The following is an 18,138-nucleotide window of genomic DNA, read 5'->3' as shown; positions in this document are numbered from 1 at the left end:
CTGGCAGGAGGACGCGCGGAGGCTCCCGGCGCCCCGGGCCGGGCCCCGCTCCCGGGGCTGGTCCCGCTCCAAATCCGCGTCTCTCGGTGTCATCGTCAGTGTCCCCGGCGAGGAGGGTGAGTCTGTCCCCCCACCCCTGCCCCCCCAAGGACCCTCGTGTCCCCCCGGCGCTGTCCCTGCTCCGACCTCCCCGGCAACGACCCAAAATCGATGGCGCTGCCACCGCAGTTAATTACGGCCCCTCCTCCCCCCCCCCCCCTTCCCTTCGCCCCCGGCAGCTCCTCGCGGCCCTTTCAAAATTCCTTTTCCCTTTTCCAGCTGCCGAAATTCCCCCGTTCGCCTCCCAGCAGAGCCTGGTCAGAGGGTGAGTCCCCTCCCTGTCCCTCTCCGTGTCCCCTACTGTCCCTGCCCTGGCCCCCTCCTGGCCCCGCACTGTCCCGTCCCCTCCCCGCTCCTGTCACAGCCCATTCCCGTCCTCATTAGGGCCGTTGTTCCCGGGAATCGTCACGCCGGGGGCTGGCCGGGAGCCCCGCGGGGACGAGCGGGGACAGGGACAGGGATGGGGACAGGGATGGGGACACGCTGGCCTGAACCACCGCGCCGCAGAGGATGAGGCTCGTCCCCCTTCAAAGGTGGCTCGTCCCCCTCTGAAGGCGATTTGTCCCCGTCCGAGGGCATCTTATCCCCCCTCGAGGGTGGCTGGTCCCCTCCGAAGTGGATTTGTCCCCATCCCGGGTGGTTTGTCCCCTTCCCAGCGTGGCTTGTGTCCCCCCCCCACGGCGTGATTTGGCCCCTCCAAGGGAGCTTTGTCCCCCTCTGAGGGTGTCCCCAAGGAACCAGGACCACCCAGGACAGGAGGAAACCCCCCCCCAAACTCGGGGCTGCCCCCCCCAAAACCCGCGACCCCCTCCCCGCTCCCCAAATCGAGGGGCAGAGACACGGGGGGGGGCCCAGAAGGGGACAGAGGGGGCTCGGGGGGGGGACAGAGGGGGCTCTGTGGTGGCCCAGCTGGGAGCGGGGAGGGGACACGCACGCTCCTCCCCGTTCCCGGCGGGGACAGAGCGGGATTGTCCAGCGGGTTTGTCCAGCGGGATTGTCCAGCGGGATCCTCCTCCTGCAGCGCCGGGAGCGGCGAGCGGCTGGCGGGGGAGGTGGGGACCCCCCCGGGCCGGGAAGGGACCCCCCTGGACAGGACCCTCAGCTTCATCCGCAGGATGACCGGGAAGACAAAGGTAGGGAAAAACGGGAGCGGGGGGTGGGAGCGGCTGCGCGGGGCGCGGCGGGATGGGATAGCGGGACAACGGGATAGCGGGACAACGGGATAGCGGGATAACGGGATAACGGGATAACGGGATGGGTTCATGGATGCTCCGCCGTGCCTCAGTTTCCCGGCTCCGTCCCTCGCTGTTTTCCAGACTTTGGGATCTAAAAAAGAGGAAGACGTGGAATGTGCTCAAGGAAGGGATCCCAAGCGGATCCCTCCCGGCTCATCCCGGCCTTTCCTGCGGCCATCCCTTCCTCGGGAATGTTTTCCTCCAGCTCCTTCTCCTCCCGTGCCTCAGTTTCCCATCTCCCGCCCGTTCCTGGGGCGCTTTGGTGACCCCCCCCTCCTCACCCCCATTTCGGGGAGCTCGGGGGAGAAACTGAGGCACGAAGGGACACAGCGGCCGGCGCTGGCTTTGTCCCCGTGGCTGCCACCCCAGGCCGGTTTTGGGGGGGGCCAAATCCCGCTCGGCCCCCCCCGGGCGGCCCCGATTCGCCGCCATTCGGAGCCGTTAATCCCCGACCTCCTCCTCCTCCTCCTCCTCCCGCTCCTCCTCCCGCTCTTCCCGCCGGATTAGCCGCCAGCTGTTCCCATCTGGGGGGGCCCCGCACCCCACTCCCGGCTCCAAATCCCGCCTGGAACAGCCGCGGCATCCGGAACCGCCCGGCGGGATGGCTCCAGCCTCATCCCGACATCCCCGCAGGGCCGCGGCGGGCTGAAATCCGGGATTCGTTGGGATGTTTATTAGGATGGTTGGGGTTTTGTAGGGAAAAGGCGCCTGGAAGTTGGGGGGGCGCTGGAAGCGGGGGGGGGGGGGAGCTCCGGCTCTGTGTCGGGATGGGGATGGGAAGGGGGTCGATCCCGGCTGGAAAAGCGCGATGTGGAAGAAATGATTCTTCCCGAAAAGGCTATTTCGGGAAGAAATAAAAATCCTGCAACGGGGCGGGGGGGGCCCGTCGGGGCCCCTTTGGGGGGCTCCACCCGTGGGAACGGCCACCCCAGGGGTCCTGGGGGGGTCCCCGCGTCGCCCCCCCCCCCCCCCCCGAGCCCGGGGATGAACGGAGGGACCCGGGGGGAGCTGCGGAGTGTGGGGGAGACGCCCCCAGATCCGGCACCGGCGATTCCCGGTGGGAAGTTTTGGGGAGGGGCCGGGGTTGGGGTGACTCCGGGGGGTCTCCTGCAGCCGGACCCCCCCTTCCCCCCCCCATCCCGTTTCCTTCCTTCCGGAGTTTTCCTGGCTGAGCCGTCGCTTCCCCTCGGCCTCCGTGGGGTTTTCCAGTGCCGGATCCACGTGGGAAGAGGCACCGGACCCGCTGTGGTCGTCTCTGGAGCATCCGGAGGCCTCTCCGGGGGTTCCTTCCATGGTTTTGGGGCTGTTTTGGGGTAACGGCCGGAGAGAAGGGAGCAGAAGTGAATCGCGGCCCCGGGTGTGTCCGGGAGGAAATGAGGAATCGGGAATGTGGGTGAAAGGGGGGGGGTCTGACCACGTCCTCCCCTGCTGCGGGGGCCCCCGAGGGTTTGATTCCACTTTGGTGACCAGGAGTTAATTAAAATCCGCAATTTAATTAAAATCCAGCCTCGGCAGGCCGGGAATGAGCCCGGGAAGGAGCCGGGAATGAGTGGGGAATGAGTCGGGAATGAGTCAGAAACGAGGCCCAGCCGCTTCCATGGATCCGCTCCGACCCTGGCCTTGGCGTTTTGGATGTTTTCCTGGATCCCAACTTTTCCTCTTCCCGGGGAACGGCCATCCCACCCTCCGTGGGTGCATCCCATCCCTGTCCCATGGGATTTGTGGGGCCAGATGCGGCACCAGCCCCGCTATTCCCTTTGCACCGGCGCTGTTTTCCATAGGGAAACCGAGGCAGCCGGGAATGGTGACACCTCTCCATGGCACCGGTGGCTTTTCCTGGTTATCCATTAATCCCAGCGCTGCCGGCGTCGCTCCTGTTCCCATCCCCTCGGTGCTGCCGGGCTCGGGAATGCGGGATCAAGGATTATTCCCTAAGGAGCCGCTTGCATCCCGGAACGGGGTGCGTGGCTTTGTCCTGGGGCTCCCCAGGTGACACTCGGAGACTTTGGGATCCCCAAAAAGCCGCAGCCGGGACCCTGGAGCGTTATCTCGGGCCGGGAGCGGGATTGATCTGATAAATCCCGGCTTATCCCGGTGGAGTTAATGTTCAACCGGGTGAGGCCAACACAGCTCCTGGTGCCAGGGCCTCTCCCAAGCTGCTATTTTAAGGGAAAAAAGCAACATTTCCCCAAAATAGCGCCTTTATCCCAACTGTCCATCCCTAGGGAAGTGCCAGCACCCGTGGAGCGGCTTTCCCGGGAAGGGTCCAGCCTGGATTTGGCGCAGTTGGGAGATAAAAGCCCCGAAACGGAGGAGAACAGGGTTGGGATTTGTGTCACCCCAAAAAGGCGCTTTGGGGGTATCCAGGGCTCGGGGGCATTGGGAGGGGTGGAATCCCATGGGATTCGCTGCTTCCTTTCGGGATTCCAGCTGCAGTGTCACCCTGGGATGGGAGGGGGGTGTTCCCGAAGGTCAGGGGTTTCCAGGGAGTGTGCGAGGGGGGAAACTGAGGCACGGGAGAGGAAGGGCTGGACTTGGGGCCACATCCGGGGTGCTGGGGCCGGAGCAGGGGGGGCTCCGAGGAACGATCCCGAGGGACGCCGGGCGTGATCCGAGGGGACTCCGGGGACGGATTCCAAGGGATGCTGGGTGGTGATCCATGACGTCTCTGGACACCAATCCCAAGGGATGCCGGGCTGTGGCTGCAGGAGCTGATCCCTCTGGGATGTTGGGATCCAGACCCTCAGGATGCTGCGGTGGGGTGGCCAGAGCTGGGCTGACTCCAAAGCCTGATCCCTTGGGATGCTTGGGAGCCGATCCCGTGGGATGCTGGGGTACCGATCCCGGAGGACAGCACGGGGCTGATCGCAGGGGTGCTGATCCCGGGGGTGCTGATCCCTCGGGGCGCTGGGATGCTGATCCCGGCGATGCTGATCCCGGCGATGCTGATCCCGGGGGTGCCGATGCGGGGGTGACTCCGGGGTGCCGATCCCTCGGGATGCCGGTCCCCCGGGAGGCCGATCCCGGCTGGATCCCGGGGTTCCCGGCTGGATCCCGGGGACCCCGAGCGAACAAAGGCCCCGCGGGCAGCACGAGGCCGGGGGGCGGCGCGGCCCGCCCCCGGGGGGCGGGACCGGCAGGGACCGGGCAGGGACCGGGAGCACCGGGAGGGACCGGGAAGGAGCCGGGAAAGAGCCAGGAAAAGAGCCGGGAGGGCACCGGGAGGGCACCGGGAGGGCACCGGGAAGGACCGGGAGCACCGGGAGGGAGCCGGGAGCGCTCCCTGGATTATGTCCCGTATCGAGTCGCTGTCGCGACACAGGAGCGATCGCGCCAAGGTGGGTCCCGGCGAGCGCAGCCCCCCCCCGAGCGAGGTCTCCCCTTTTCCAGCCCCTCTTTTGGGGTGGGGGGGCTTTTCCCTCCCCGCTCCTGTTTGGGGGGGAGGGAGGGGTCACCCCGACTTGGGGGGGGGCTCTGCCCTTCCCCACGCAGCCGGGGCGGGGGGGGAAGGGGGCTTGAGGGGTTTTTGGGGGGCGCGGGGTGATGCTCGTAGAGGCGGGGGAGGGGGGGTTCCACGCCTCGGGGGTCCCGGTGGGAGGGGGCGGAGGGCGGGGAGGGGGCGAGGGCCCCCCCCAGCTGCTCCCCATTGTGCATCGGGGGGTGCCGGAGGAACAATGACCCCCTGCCCGCACCCCCCTGCAGCTCCGGGGACCCCCGCGTTTCCCTCCCCCCCCCCCCCCCCAACTTCTCCGCCGCCCCAAACTTCCCCCCGACTCTTCCTCATCCTCCTTTCCGAGGAGCTTTGGGTGACGCGAGGATGAGGATGAGGGTGAGGAAGTCGCCTTCCCCTCCTGCCGAGCGGGGGGGAGAAGTTTTAGGGACTCCCCCCCCCCACCTCAATTTTATCGCTCCCCATGGAGACAAAGCCCGGCGGGGGCGGAGGGGGAGAGGTCGGGGATGGGGAAACTGAGGCACGGAGCGCTCCGGGAGCGCGTCCGCGGCTCCGACTCCCGTGACCGGGGGGGTGCGGGGGGGCCCGAGCATGTGGCAATGCCGGCGTGGCGAAACGCCGGCCGGGGGGGGCACGGGGGGTGCCCCGCGGGCGCTGCGGGGCTTTGTGTGCCCGCCGTGCTCGGGCAAGGCCGCCCTACGGGGGGGGGGGGAGAGGGGGGCAAAGCTCTGTGCCCCCTCCCGAGCTTCAGTTTACCCCAAAATTGTGATTTTTTTTGGGGGGGGGGGACCCCGCAGCCGCCGCTCCCCCCTTCCCCACCGCTCTTGGGTGCACTGAGTTGGTCGGGCCTGAGCCCTACGGGCAGCGGGCGGGGGGGGGGGGAGTCTGGGGGTGCTCCCACCCCGGGGAGGGGTTTGGGGGGGTCAGGAGGTGGTTTTGGGGGGGTTCGGGGGTGGTTTTGGGGGGGGGGGTCGGGGGTGGTTTTGTGGAAGGGGGAAGTGGTTGTCGGTCCCTGCGCCGCCCGTGGGCGGGGGAGAAATGGGGTTTTTTGTTTAAAGAAAGTTTCGTCCGAGAGATTTTCGCCCCACCCAGGGCCGGGGGGGGGTTAGAGGGGTTGAGGGGTCGGGGGGACCCCCCCGCGGAGGGGTCGGCACCCAGGGGGATCCTCGAAGGCAGCGGGACCCCGCCGTGCCCGGCTGGGATGGGACATGTGGGGACCCCCCCGCCACCCCCCCCGCGGCTTTACGGGGGATCCCCTCCTGCTTTTTGGGGGGAGGAAGCTCCTGACCCCCCCCCCCGTCGCCCTCCCTGGAGCCCCCCAAAACAGCACACGGGGGTCCCGCTATCCCAGATCTCCCCTCCTCAGCTGCGCCCCTAAACCCGGCGGCTTCAAACCTCCGAGGGGGCAAATTTGGGGGTGTCGGGGGGGGGGGGCTGGGGGGGGGGGTCACCCGCTGTTTTTTTTTGGTGGGGGAGGAACTGCTGGGGGTCCCCCCGTGTTTCCCGTCCCGGCCCAGCGGGGTCTTTGTTGCCTCGGCGGTGGCTTTGTTCGACGCCGGGGTGGCAGGAGGGGGGGCTACGCCAAAGGGGGGGGGCCGTCCCCAAAGAGCGGCGGGACCGTCCCCAAAAAGGAGGGAACTGCCCCCAAAAAGTGTAGGGGGGGTGGGGGGGGGGGGGGGGGGGCTCATCCCCAGTAGCTCCGTGACGCCGTTTCGGGGTTCAGCTCCATCAAACCTCTGTCGGTTTTGGGGCGGGGGGTTCCTCCCTTCACACCCGATGCCGTTTTTAGGGTGGGGATGGCCCCGAGGGGGTTTGACAGCACCCCAAAAACTCCTCCCGAGCTCCGCGCGGAGTTTTCGGGCCTGGAGGGGGCCCCGGGCCGGAAGAGGAACCCGAAAAGCCCCGTCTCTATTTAAAGCACTGAAATTCCCCGCACGGAGCAGCCGCGTGTCCCGGCACCCCCGGTTTGTGGCGGCGCGGTTGGGGTTTGGGGGCGCGCTGGGGGGGCTGGGGGGGATCTTTGTGTTGGGGTCTCCACTGCTGGGGGGGTTTTGGGGGTGCGCAGCCGCTCCCCTCTTCCCCCCCACTCCCTCCCCGGAGTCTTTAGGGCTTCGTGTCCCCCAAATTCCCCCCCCCCCCCCTCAGGGGCGCGCCGTGACCCCCCCAAACCCGCGGTGCTGTCCCCTCCCTCTACAGAAGGGTGAGGGGGTGCGGGACACCCCCACCCCCCCAAAATTCTCCCAGGGTTTTTTTTTGGGAGGCGGCGCCGGTTGCGCGTGTGTGAACCCCCCCCCCCCTTCCCCTGTGGGTTTTGTGAGGGGGGGTCCCGGTAGAGACCCCCAGGCTGGTGGGGGGGGGGTCCCAGGCCGGGCGGGGGCAGCGGCTGGGGGGGGGGGGGAGGGAGCAGGAAGCGGCCGCGGCTCCCGCCTTTGTCTGGCGCGGTTCGGTTTCCTTCGGGGAGGGGGGGAGAGACGGGGGGGGGCCCAAAACGGGGAGGAAAACACGGAAATCGGGAAGGGAGAAAAGCTGGGGAAGGGGGGGGGGGAAGGAAGAAAAACGGTCCAAAAAAAGAGAGAAAAAATTGGGGGGGGGGGGGGTGGGAGAAAGCGGAGAAAAAAGGAAAATAGAGTGTGGGAAAAAAAAGGGAAAATAAGCGGGGGGGAAAGGAGGGAAAGAAGGAAAAAAGAGGGGGGAAAGCGGTGGAAAAACGGAAAAATCTGTTAAAAAGGAGAATGCAGTGAAAAAAGGAAAATAAGCATAAAAAAGGGAAAACGATAAAAAAGGGGGGAAGCGGTAAGAAAAGGGGTGAAAAAAGATAAGAAAAGAAAATCGGGGGTGGAAAAGGAAAGAAAAGCAGAAAGAAAGATAAAGGAAAGAAAGTGGAGAAAAGGAAAAGGAAAAAAATAGGGGGGGAAAGGGCGAAAAGAATAAAGGGAAAGCCAAGAAAAAAAGCACAAAATGAAAGAAAAAGAAAAGAAAGCAAATAAAGGGAGGGGGAAAGAAAAGAAACGAACAAAAAACGGACGAAAAGAAAAGAAAAACAAACAAAACCGGCGGAGCCAAGGGGAAAAAAATCAAAGGAAAACAAACAAGCGGGCGGGAACAATCGCGCGCGGGGGCGGATGTCGCGGCCGATGTCGCGGCTGATGTCGCGGCCGGAGGCGCCGCCGGGGCCCGGGGGGGTCGGGGCTCGAGGGGCTCGGGATGTGCTGCTGCTCCTGCGCCCCGTTCCCGGCCGACGGGGAGGCGGAGGGACCCCTGAGCCGAGAGCGGGTGAGCCCCCCCGGGACCCCCGCCCGGGACCGGGGACGCGGGGTGACACCGGGGGTCCCGTTCCTGATCCGCGGGGTCCCACTGGTGTCTCACGCCTGCTCCGTGGGGTCCCAGTCCTGCTCCGCGGGGTCCCAGTCCCGATCCGCGGGGTCCCAGTCCTGATCCGCGGGGTCCCGCTGGTGTCTCACGCCTGCTCCGAGGGGTCCCAGTCCTGATCCGCGGGGTCCCGCTGGTGTCCCATGGGGTCCCACTCCTGATCCGCGGGGTCCCAGTCCCGATCCGCGGGGTCCCACTGGTGTCCCGAGGGGTCCCACTCCTGTCCGTGGGGTCCCAGTCCTGATCCGCGGGGCCCCAGTCCTGATCCGCGGGGTCCCACTGGTGTCCCACGCCTGCTCCGAGGGGTCCCAGTCCCGATCCGCGGGGTCCCACTGGTGTCCCGTGGGGTCCCACTCCTGTCCGAGGGGTCCCAGTCCCGATCCGCGGGGTCCCACTGGTGTCTCACGCCTGCTCCGTGGGGTCCCAGTCCTGCTCCGCGGGGTCCCAGTCCCGATCCGCGGGGTCCCAGTCCTGATCCGCGGGGTCCCGCTGGTGTCTCACGCCTGCTCCGAGGGGTCCCAGTCCCGATCCGCGGGGTCCCACTGGTGTCCCGTGGGGTCCCACTCCTGTCTGTGGGGTCCCAGTCCCGATCCGCGGGGTCCCGCTGGTGTCCCATGGGGTCCCACTCCTGATCCGCGGGGTCCCAGTCCCGATCCGCGGGGTCCCACTGGTGTCTCACGCCTGCTCCGCGAGGTCCCAGTCCCGATCCGCGGGGTCCCACTGGTGTCCCATGGGGTCCCACTCCTGTCCGTGGGGTCCCAGTCCCGATCCGCGGGGTCCCACTGGTGTCCCGAGGGGTCCCACTCCTGTCCGCGGGGTCCCAGTCCCGATCCGCGGGGTCCCGCTGGTGTCCCGAGGGGTCCCAGTCCTGTCCGCGGGGTCCCAGTCCCGATCCGCGGGGTCCCACTGGTGTCCCGAGGGGTCCCACTCCTGTCCGTGGGGTCCCACTCCTGCCCCATGGCCGCCCCCCCTGTTCTTCCCCATCTCCCTTCCCCCTCGGTCCCTCGGCTCCTCCCGGGGGTCCCTCAGCCTCTCCCCGCCCTCAAGGGGGGGTCGGGAGCAGGGACGACCCCCTTTGGCGTTGGGACCGGTGTTTGGGAAGGGGAACTGGGGGGTCCCGAAGCGCCGCCGTTTTGGGGGGCTGTTGGTGGGCGCCCCAAGTGCCCCGACCCGCCGGGCTCAGCGCCGGTGCCAGGCACTGCCTGGGCCGCGGGGGTGGCGAGGGGGGGCACAAAGGCCTCTCTGTGCCCGTGGGGGCCCGTGGGGCGGGGGGGGGGGGGGGGGGGATCCGAGGCGAGCACGGGGACACTCGGGGTGACACCGGCTCGCTCCCCTTTTCCATGCGGGAAACCCAAACCGACCCCCACTCCCCCCCCAAAACCATCCCCGTGGGGGCTCAGCCATCTCCCGACCCCCCGTTTTGGGGCGAAAAAGGGTGAAACCCCTCAATTTGGCTAAAAATAGGAGCGGGGAGGGGGGTGCAGGACGATGTCCCCAACCCCCACGGGGCAGCGTCACCCCCGGCTGCGCCCCCGCACCCCGTCCCCATTGGGGCTGGCGCCGGGGGGGGCCGTGCCGGGGCGGGGGGGATCTCTCCCGCAGCCTCCGGTTGCCGTGGAGACGGGATGCTGGGAAGCGGGAGCGAGCGCAGGGAGCGGGGGGCTCTCTCCCCATCCTCCGGGCTCCCCACCGACCCCACGGGGGACCGGCCGCTCCCGCAGCCCGCCCGGCTCCCCGCAGCCATGAGCCGCGTCCCGAGACCGGCGGGGGGGGCCGGGGGGCGGCCGCGATGCCGCAGCCCCGTCAGGCGTCCGGTGCCGCTGTCCGGGCAGGGCAAGGATAAGGAGAGGATGAAGGAAGGGAAGGAGAAGGACGCGCGTTACACCAACGGGCACCTCTTCACCACCATCTCCGTGTCCGGCATGACCATGTGCTTCGCCTGCAACAAGAGCATCACGGCCAAGGAAGCGCTCGTGTGTCCCAGTGAGTGCCCGGGGGATCCAGGGGGGAGCCGGGGGGGATATTCCAGGTGGATGTGCCAGGGGAGGGGGGTGCCAAGGGGGATTTGCCAGGGGGGATGTGCCGTGGCGATCCGCGGTGGCATTGCTGGGGTGGGTGGCTTTGCCGGGGTGGAGTTGATGGGGTGGCTTTACCGGGGTGGTTTTGCCAGGTTGGCATTTCCAGCTTGGCTTTGCCAGGGCAGAAATGCCACGGTGGCTTTGCTGCAGTGGCTTTGCCAGGGTGGCATTGCTGGGGTGGCTTTTCCAGAGCCGAGTTGCCAGGGTAGCTTTGCCGCAGTGGCTTTTTTGGGATGGCTCTTCCAGGGTGGCTTTTCCTTCATGGTTTTGCCCGGGTGGCATGGCTGGGGTGGACATGATGGCGAGGCTTTGCCAGGTTGGCTCTGCCAGGGCGGAATTGCCAGGGTGGCTTTGCTGCAGTGGCTTTGACATGGTGGATTTGCCAGGATGGCTTTCCCATCCTGGTTTTGCCAGGATGGCTCTCCTGGGGTGGATGTGCCAAGGGCAGAATCGCCAGGGTGGCTTTTCCAGGTTGAAATTTCCGGGGTGGCTTTGCTGCAGTGGCTTTGCCGGGGTGGATTTGGTGGGGTGCCTTTGCCAGGGTGGCTTAGCTGGAATGGAATTGCCAGGATGGATTTTCTGGGGTGGCTTTCTCATGGTGGCTTTGCCAGGGTGACATTTCCGTGGTGGCTTGGCCGGGGTGGCTTTGCCGCAGTGACTTTTCCGGTGTGGATTTGCCAGGGTGGCTTTTCCTGGGGTGGCTTTTCCATGGCAACTTAGCCAGGACGGCTTTGCCGCAGTGGCCTTTGCCAGGGTGGCTTTTCCTGGGGTGGCTTTTCCATGGCGGCTTTGCCGGGGTGGCTTTGCCGCAGTGGCTTTTCCTGGGGTGGCTTTTTTTGGGATGACTTTTTTTGGGGTGGCTTTGCTGGGGCGGAATTGCTGGGGTGGCTTTGCCAGATTGGATTTGCCGCAGTGGCTTTGCCAGGGTGGCTTTTTTTGGGATGGCTTTTTTGGGGTGGCTTTGCCAGGATGACTTTTCCAGGATGACTTTGCCATGGTGGCTTTTCCAAGATGACTTTTCTGGGGTAGCTTTTCCACGATGACTTTTCTGGGGTGGCTTTTCCACGGTGGCTTTGCCGCAATGGGCACCGCAGTGCCCATTCCCAGAGCCCGGTTCCTCCCGGATTTGTGCCCTGGAGCAGGAGATGGTTTCTCCATCCTGGCACATCCCAGCTCCCTGGCACTGGTGGCCCTGGGCTGGCACTGGTGGCCCCGGTCTGGCGCGGTGCCCTCGGGGTTGGGGCAGCTGCTCCCTGGCAGCTGCAGCTCCGGCAGCGCCTGGTGATCCGCATCCACCCGCATTCCCACCACATCTGCTGCCGTCGCTCTGCCAGGATCCGGGGGAAGGGAGGGTGGCAGGAGGGTCCCCGTGGCCTCCCCGTCACCTCTCCGTGTCCCCCAGCCTGCAACGTCACCATCCACAACCGCTGCAAGGACACCCTGCCCAACTGCACCAAGGTGAAGCAGAAGGTGAGCGTGGGTGACACGAGCCGGGTGGGTGAGGGGTTTGTGGGGGATGAGGGAATGGGGGGATGCGGGAATTGGGGACAAACGAGGACAGTGACGCTTCCGCTCCCCCGCAGCAGCAGAAGGCGGCGCTGCTGAAGAACAGCTCAGCCCTGCAGTCGGTGTCCCTGCGCAACAAGAGTGAGTGGGGGGAGCTTCCCTTCCCTTCCCTTCCCTTCCCTTCCCTTCCCTTCCCTTCCCTTCCCTTCCCTTCCCTTCCCTTCCCTTCCCTTCCCTTCCCTTCCCTTCCCTTCCCTTCCCTTCCCTTCCCTTCCCTTCCCTTCCCTTCCCTTCCCTTCCCTTCCCTTCCCTTCCCTTCCCTTCCCTTCCCTTCCCTTCCCTTCCCTTCCCTTCCCTTCCCTTCCCTTCCCTTCCCTTCCCTTCCCTTCCCTTCCCTTCCCTTCCCTTCCCTTCCCTTCCCTTCCCTTCCCTTCCCTTCCCTTCCCTTCCCTTCCCTTTGTCCCTGCACAGCCTGGGGGGTGACGGGGGGGTCCTGGCACTGACCCCCCGGTGTCCCCCCACCCCAGATGCCATCCGGGAGCGCCCCAATTCCGCCATCTACCCCTCGGAGAGTTTCCGGCAGACGCTGCTGGGATCCCGCCGCGGCCGCCCCTCTTTGTCCCTCTCCAAGAGCGTCTCCACCACCAACATCTCGGGGTAAAGGCAGGAAAACGGTGGGGACAGGGGGATCCGGGGGTGTCCCCAGTGTCCCCATCACGTCACACCCCCCTCCCCCAGGACGTTCAACGATGACTCCCCCCTGGGCATCCGGCGGATCCTGTCCCAGTCCACGGATTCCCTCAACATGCGCAACCGGACGCTCTCCGTGGAGTCGCTGATCGACGAAGGTGGGGACACCGCGGGGGGACGTGAAGATGCGGGGCAGGGACACGGGGAGCCCGTATCCCACCGATGTCACCTGCAGGCCCTGACGTCATCCTGAGCCAGCTGCTGAGCGATCTGGAGGCAGACGGGAAGGAGTTCGAGGCGGATTCCTGGAGCCTGGCGGTGGATAACAGCTTCCTGCAGCAACACCGCATGGACGTCATGAAGCGTCAGGATGTCATCTACGGTGAGGGGACACGGGGACGGGGGACAGCGGGACAGGACGTAGGGGTGGGGATGCAGAGATGGGAGACATGGGGACAGGGCAGGGGACACAGGAAGAGGTTGGAGAAGCAGGAATGGGGACACAGGGACAGGACAGGGGATGCAGGGACAGGGATGCAGCGATGAGGACACACGGTCAGGCTGGGTGGCCATCCCTGGCTCCTGTCCCCTCTGTGCTGTTGCCGGGGTGCTGTCCCTGTCCCCGAGGTGACCGCGCCGTGCCCCCGCAGAGCTGATGCAGACGGAGCTGCACCACGTGCGGACGCTGAAGATCATGGGCGCCCTGTTCCGCAGGGCAATGCTGGAGGAGCTGCAGCTGGACCCCGGCACTGTCCAGCGCATCTTCCCCTGCCTCGACGAGCTCAGCCACATCCACGAGCGCTTCCTGGCCCAGCTCCTGGAGCGGCGCCGGGAATCGCTGGCCCAGGACAGCAACAAGAACTTCGTCATCGACCGCCTCGGTGACATCCTCGTCAGCCAGGTGGGCAGGATGGACTGGGAAATGGGGGTACGAGGGAATGGGGTACCGGGGGATGGGGATCCTGGAGGTGGGGATAGTGGGGGATTTGGGAGCCGGGGAATGGGGATACTGGGGGATGACAGTGCCAAGAAATGGGGTACCAGGGGGTGGGGATGCTGGGAGACCTGGGGATAGTGGGGGGACAGGAAATGGAATACCAGGAAACCGGGATGCTTTGGGGTGTGGGGATGCCCGCGGATGGCAAAGGGGGGGACGCGCTCACCGATGTCCCCTCGTCGTTCCCGCTGCCAAGTTCTCGGGCCCGAGCGCGGAGCAGCTGCGCAAAGCCTACGCGGAGTTCTGCAGCAAACACACCAAGGCGCTCAAGGAGTACAAGGACCTGCTGGCCCGGGACAAGCGCTTCCAGCAGTTCATCCGGGTGGGCTCCGCGGGGACCCCGGGCTGGGGATCGGGGTCTCCATCCTCTGGAGGGACCCCCAGGGTGGGGGGTCGGGGGTGTCCCTGCGTGTTCCAGGCTTTGTGCCCCAGTGGAAAACCCTTCTCCCAAATCCGTGCCTCAGTTTCCCCAACTTGTGTCCCTCCCTAACTGAGCTCTGGGGGGGGTCACTGATGGAGGAGGGGGGTCCCTGCTGATGGGGGTCACTGATGGAGGGGGGTCCCTGCTGACGGAGTGTCCCCCCTGTCCCCCCAGCGGGTGACACGATCCCCCCTCCTCCGCCGCCACGGCGTCCCCGAGTGCATCCTGCTGGTGACGCAGCGCATCACCAAGTACCCCGTGCTCATCGAGCGCATCCTCAAGAATTCCAAAGGTACCGGAGCGGGAAGGGGCTGCGGGAAGGGGCTGCGGGAAGCGGCTGCGACCCGGGACGTTGTGGGGCGGCGCCGGAATTCCATCCTCGCTGGAATTCCATCCTCCCGCCCCTGCTCGCAGACAACGAGGGGGACTGCGCGGACCTGTCGCGGGCGCTGCGGTTGGTGAAGGAGCTGCTCTCGGCCGTGGACGAGGAGGTTCACGCGTGGGAGCTCCGCGGGCGCCTCTGGGACGTTTTCCGGCGCGTGGACCCGCGGGCCAAGGTGCCGCTGCTGTGGGATAGCCGCCCCGGAGCGTTCGGGAGGGACGAGCTGCTCCGCAGGAAGCTGGTGCACAGCGGGGGGATGCTCTGGAAAACGGCGGCCGGGCGCTTCAAAGGTGGGAAGTGGCAGGGGGAAAGGGGAGAAATGGGAGTGGAGGACATCCAGGGAGCAGGGGGTGGGGATACCGGGGAACCTGTCGTGGAATGGGGGTCCCCAGAGATTGGGGGTGCCTGTGGAGGAGGATGCTGGGACACCCCCTCTTCTCCACGGCTGAATTTGGGACTCGGGGGGGGGGGCCATGGGGCTCAGCGGGGTGAATCCCCCCCACTCACCCCCGCTCACTCCAGACGTCCTGGTGCTGCTGATGACGGACGTGCTCGTGTTCCTGCAAGAGAAGGACCAGAAATACACCTTCCCCATGCTGGTGAGCCGCCCCCTCCTCGTCCCGACCCTCACCGCGGCTCCAATGAGGCAGCATTCTCAGTTCCCAGCGCTTCCCAATCCCGCAGGACAAGCCGGCCGTCATCTCCCTGCAAAACCTGATCGTGCGGGACATCGCCAACCAGGAGAAGGGGATGTTCCTGATCAGCGCGGCCCCGCCTGAGATGTACGAGGTGCACGCGGCTTCCCGGGATGACCGCAACCACTGGATGAAGGTCATCCAGCAGGCCGTCAGCCTGTGAGTGCCCCCGGGAATTTGGGGATGGCCGGGAACCCCCCTCCCAGGAATCTCTTGGAAGGGCTGGGGGGGCCCCCAGTGGTTGCAGGGTGGGTGGTGGTGGGCGCTGGGAGCTGGGGGGGAGAAAGGGGGATGGATGTGGGGTGACGGAGCTGGGGGGGGGGGGTCCTGGCTCTGACCCCCCATCCCGGCCCTCGCAGCTGTCCGAGCCGCCAGGATTTCCCCCTGATTGAGACGGAGACTGAAGCGTCCTTGCGGAAGCTGAAAGGTGGGGGCCCATCCCTGTTCCCTCACCCCGCCTCATCCCCCCCATCCCTGCTCGTCCCCCCATCCCTGCTCATCCCACCCCATCCCCGCTGACCCCCCAATTCCCGCTCCCCCTCTCCAGAGCGGATGGAGCAGCACGACCGTCAGATCGCGGCGCTGCTGGAGGAGAAGGTCGGGATTTTTGCGGACATGCTGGCGCTGGGCAGCGGCTGCTCTGAGCCTCCCCCGGCCCCCCGCGGGACCCCCTTCCCTGGGGACCTCACCCGGGGCCCCCGCGGGGATGTGCTGCTGCATGACGCCATCCGGGAAGGTACAGGAGCACCGGGATGGGGTGACCCAGGGTGGGAAGGGGTGGGACGGGTACCCCAGGATGCCCCAGGATGCTCTGGGATGGAGATGTTTGGATGGGGAAACTGAGGCAGGGGTCCGGCGTGTGGGAGGGGCTCACGCTGCCCTTCCCCCACAGTGGAATGCCTGAAGGAGATTTTCACGGGATGCACCCGGGATCGGGACCAGAACCAGAACAACCCCCCCGAGGCCGAGAGCTGCCCCAGCCCCAGCACCAGCAGTAAGGGGGGATGGGGGGTGGGCGTGCTGGGTTGGGGGGACCCCCGGGACCCCCCTGAGGCTCACCCAGTGTCTCCCTGCAGACGGTGACTCCGGCAGCATCAACGGCTCCTTGGAATTCCGGGCAGATCCGGATGCTGGGCAGCGGGTGAGTTGGGGAGGGGGCACAGGGGGGCAGCTGGGGACCCCCCAGCCCACACTGGGCTCCTCAGTGTCACCGCACTCTCTCCGCAGGACGGGAATGGGAATCAGGTCCCTCCGAGGGGATCCCAGGAGGTGAGGAAAGGGTTTTGGGGTGGGTGGGTGGTGCCTCAGTGTCTCCCCCCCAGCGTGGGCACTCGGGGTTCACCGCCCACCCCCCCTAAATCCTGTCCCCCCCAGGAGATCAACCAGCGCCTGGTGAACCTCTACGGGCTCCTGCTGCGGCTCCAGGTGGGACAGGGGGGACAGACAGCGGGAAGGAGGACGAGGGGGTACCCCCTGCCCAAATCCATCCTGCTCCCAAATCCATTCCCTGCCCCCTTTCTCCCCCCTGCCCCCATTCCTCACCTTCCCCATTCCTCTCCTTCCTCCCACTCCCCTCTGAGCCCTCTTACCCCATCCCCCCTTTATCCCCATTTCCCCTTTTTCCCCTCTGACCCCTCTCCCTCCGCAGGTCCAGCTGACCCATCAGGAGGTGCTGCTGGAGCTGCAGGTGCCTCCGGAGGGGCTGCAGCGGCCGCGGCCCCGCCGGGGCTCCCAGCCGGCCGTGCCGGTGACCGGGGGCGCGGAGCCGGGCGCCGGGGCGGAGCTGGCGCTGCTGCAGCGGCAGCACGGGCTGGTGCAGGAGGAGCTGAGCCGCTGCCGGCAGCTGTGCCAGGAGCGGGCGCAGGAGGCGGCGGCTCTGGAGTCGCGGCTGCGGGACAGCGAGCGGGAGAGGTCCCGGTTGGAGCGGGAGCTGCAGGAGGCGCGGGGGACACCGGCGGGGCCGCGGGGACGGCGGGCGGCGGAGCCCCGGCGCAGGAGCCTCCCGGCCGGGGATGCGCTGTACCTGAGCTTCAACCCCCCGCAGGTGGGCGCAGGGCACCGGGGGGCACCGGGGGGCACCGGGGGGTGGGCATGGGCCGTGAGGAGCTGCGGGGGAGGGATGGGGGTGGTGTGTGACACGAGTTGTGTCCGGCCGCAGCCCCCACGCGTGGGGGGCGCAGGGGATGAGGCCTGACCCCCCCCTCCTCTGTTCCCCCCCCCCTCCCCCAGCTGAGCCACGCCAGCCCCCCCGCCGGCCTCCCGTTCCATCCCCCCGCCTTCCCCAGCCCCCGGGACGAGCTGGAATTCCGGGGCGCCGATCCCGAGCGGCTGAGGGAGGGCGAGGACACCCTGGACGTGCTCCTGGAGGATGAGGGGGGCTTGGGGAGCCGCCACTCCCCCCCCGCCAGCCCCCGAGGTGGGTCCCCGTTTGGGAGAGGGGCAGCAGATCCCACCCTGGGGGTCCCCATCTTATTTTGGGGGGGGTTAACCTGGAGTTTTTCTCTAGATTTCCTGAGGATGCAGGATATTCCCGAGGAGGTGGAGAACAGCCAGGAGCTGAAGGAGGGCGACGGGGACAGTTAGGGACCCCCGCAGCCCCCACAGCATCCCCACGATTCCCTCCCCAGGACACGCCGGGGGCTGGATCCAACCGTGGGGAGCGTTGGGAAAAGCGGGATGGGGACGCTGCTATTCCCACGGGAGCCTTATGGGAACGGGTGGGGGTCCGGTCGCCCCCTCCCCTACTCCAGCCCAGGGGGCGTGGGGGTGACATCGTGTCCCTCCTCTTCCCGCTGGGATTTATTTATTTATTTGGATGCTTTGGGGTGCGGGAGGCGGCCCCGGGGGGGTGGGGGGGAACCCCCCGCTCCTGGGTCAGCGGTGACAGTGACTCCTCTCCCCCCCCCCCCCCCGGTGTCGGGGGGCTACCCAAGGGTGGGGCGGGGAGGGACGGGGTCCCCGCGGATTAACTGTAAAAACAAAGGACAAAAAACAACAACAACAAAAAGGAAAAATATAAAAAAATTTGGAAAATCGTGAAAATGAAGAGTTTGGAGCCAAAGTGAACGGGAAGGGAGCTGCGGGAGGCAGGGACCAGCCGGGCCGGGGGGTGTCTCATCAGTGCACTGAGTGTGTGGGGTCTCAGCCGGTGGGGGGGGAGGTGGTCTCGGCCGGGGGGGCGATGGGGCCGGGTTTGGGGCGGACCCGCAGGGCGG

The 18,138-nt window shown here is 66.9% G+C and overlaps 2 protein-coding genes across 7 annotated transcripts; one reads left to right on the top strand and one right to left on the bottom strand.

The window, feature by feature from the left end:
- Nucleotides 1-151: 151 nt before the first annotated feature.
- LOC125318134 (vegetative cell wall protein gp1-like) lies at nt 152-2,047 on the bottom strand. The gene is made up of 2 exons (XM_048288604.1): nt 1,616-2,047; nt 152-1,425 (listed from the first exon to the last, which is right to left on the bottom strand). Exons 1-2 carry the CDS (start codon nt 1,764-1,766, stop codon nt 680-682), a joined length of 897 nt encoding a protein of 298 aa, XP_048144561.1. The 5' UTR covers nt 1,767-2,047; the 3' UTR covers nt 152-679.
- Nucleotides 1,151-17,951, top strand: ARHGEF2 (Rho/Rac guanine nucleotide exchange factor 2). 6 transcript variants are annotated; one of them, XM_048288438.1, is made up of 22 exons: nt 1,151-1,232; nt 9,987-10,137; nt 11,635-11,702; nt 11,819-11,879; nt 12,266-12,395; nt 12,477-12,586; nt 12,664-12,810; nt 13,079-13,329; nt 13,622-13,747; nt 14,021-14,138; nt 14,261-14,518; nt 14,751-14,827; nt 14,913-15,082; nt 15,283-15,350; nt 15,471-15,659; nt 15,816-15,917; nt 16,000-16,064; nt 16,151-16,192; nt 16,298-16,348; nt 16,572-16,967; nt 17,153-17,339; nt 17,430-17,951. In XM_048288438.1, exons 1-22 carry the CDS (start codon nt 1,215-1,217, stop codon nt 17,504-17,506), a joined length of 2,862 nt encoding a protein of 953 aa, XP_048144395.1. In that variant the 5' UTR covers nt 1,151-1,214; the 3' UTR covers nt 17,507-17,951. The 6 variants fall into 6 exon arrangements, with proteins under 6 accessions (XP_048144395.1, XP_048144394.1, XP_048144398.1 ...); XM_048288437.1 differs by having other exon boundaries at nt 11,816-11,879; XM_048288441.1 differs by lacking the exon at nt 1,151-1,232 and adding an exon at nt 4,522-4,672 and having other exon boundaries at nt 11,816-11,879.
- The last annotated feature ends 187 nt before the right edge of the window (nt 17,952-18,138 follow it).

The sequence above is a fragment of the Corvus hawaiiensis genome, chromosome 29, assembly GCF_020740725.1.
Source record: "Corvus hawaiiensis isolate bCorHaw1 chromosome 29, bCorHaw1.pri.cur, whole genome shotgun sequence".
NCBI lineage: Eukaryota > Metazoa > Chordata > Aves > Passeriformes > Corvidae > Corvus > Corvus hawaiiensis.
Note: the sequence above shows the minus strand (reverse complement) of the source record. Positions and strands in the feature narration are given on the sequence as shown.

Coding starts and splice junctions, on each gene's coding strand:
- LOC125318134 (XM_048288604.1), bottom strand. CDS start 1,766: ATGGCGGCGAATCGGGGCCGCCCGGGGGGGGCCGAGCGGGATTTGGCC. Junction 1,426..1,615: donor CCGAGCTCCCCGAAATGGGG/GTGAGGAGGGGG, acceptor CCTCTTTTTTAG/ATCCCAAAGTCTGGAAAACA.
- ARHGEF2 (XM_048288439.1), top strand. CDS start 9,780: ATGCTGGGAAGCGGGAGCGAGCGCAGGGAGCGGGGGGCTCTCTCCCCA. Junction 13,748..14,020: donor GCTTCCAGCAGTTCATCCGG/GTGGGCTCCGCG, acceptor CTGTCCCCCCAG/CGGGTGACACGATCCCCCCT. Junction 15,660..15,815: donor GCATGACGCCATCCGGGAAG/GTACAGGAGCAC, acceptor CTTCCCCCACAG/TGGAATGCCTGAAGGAGATT.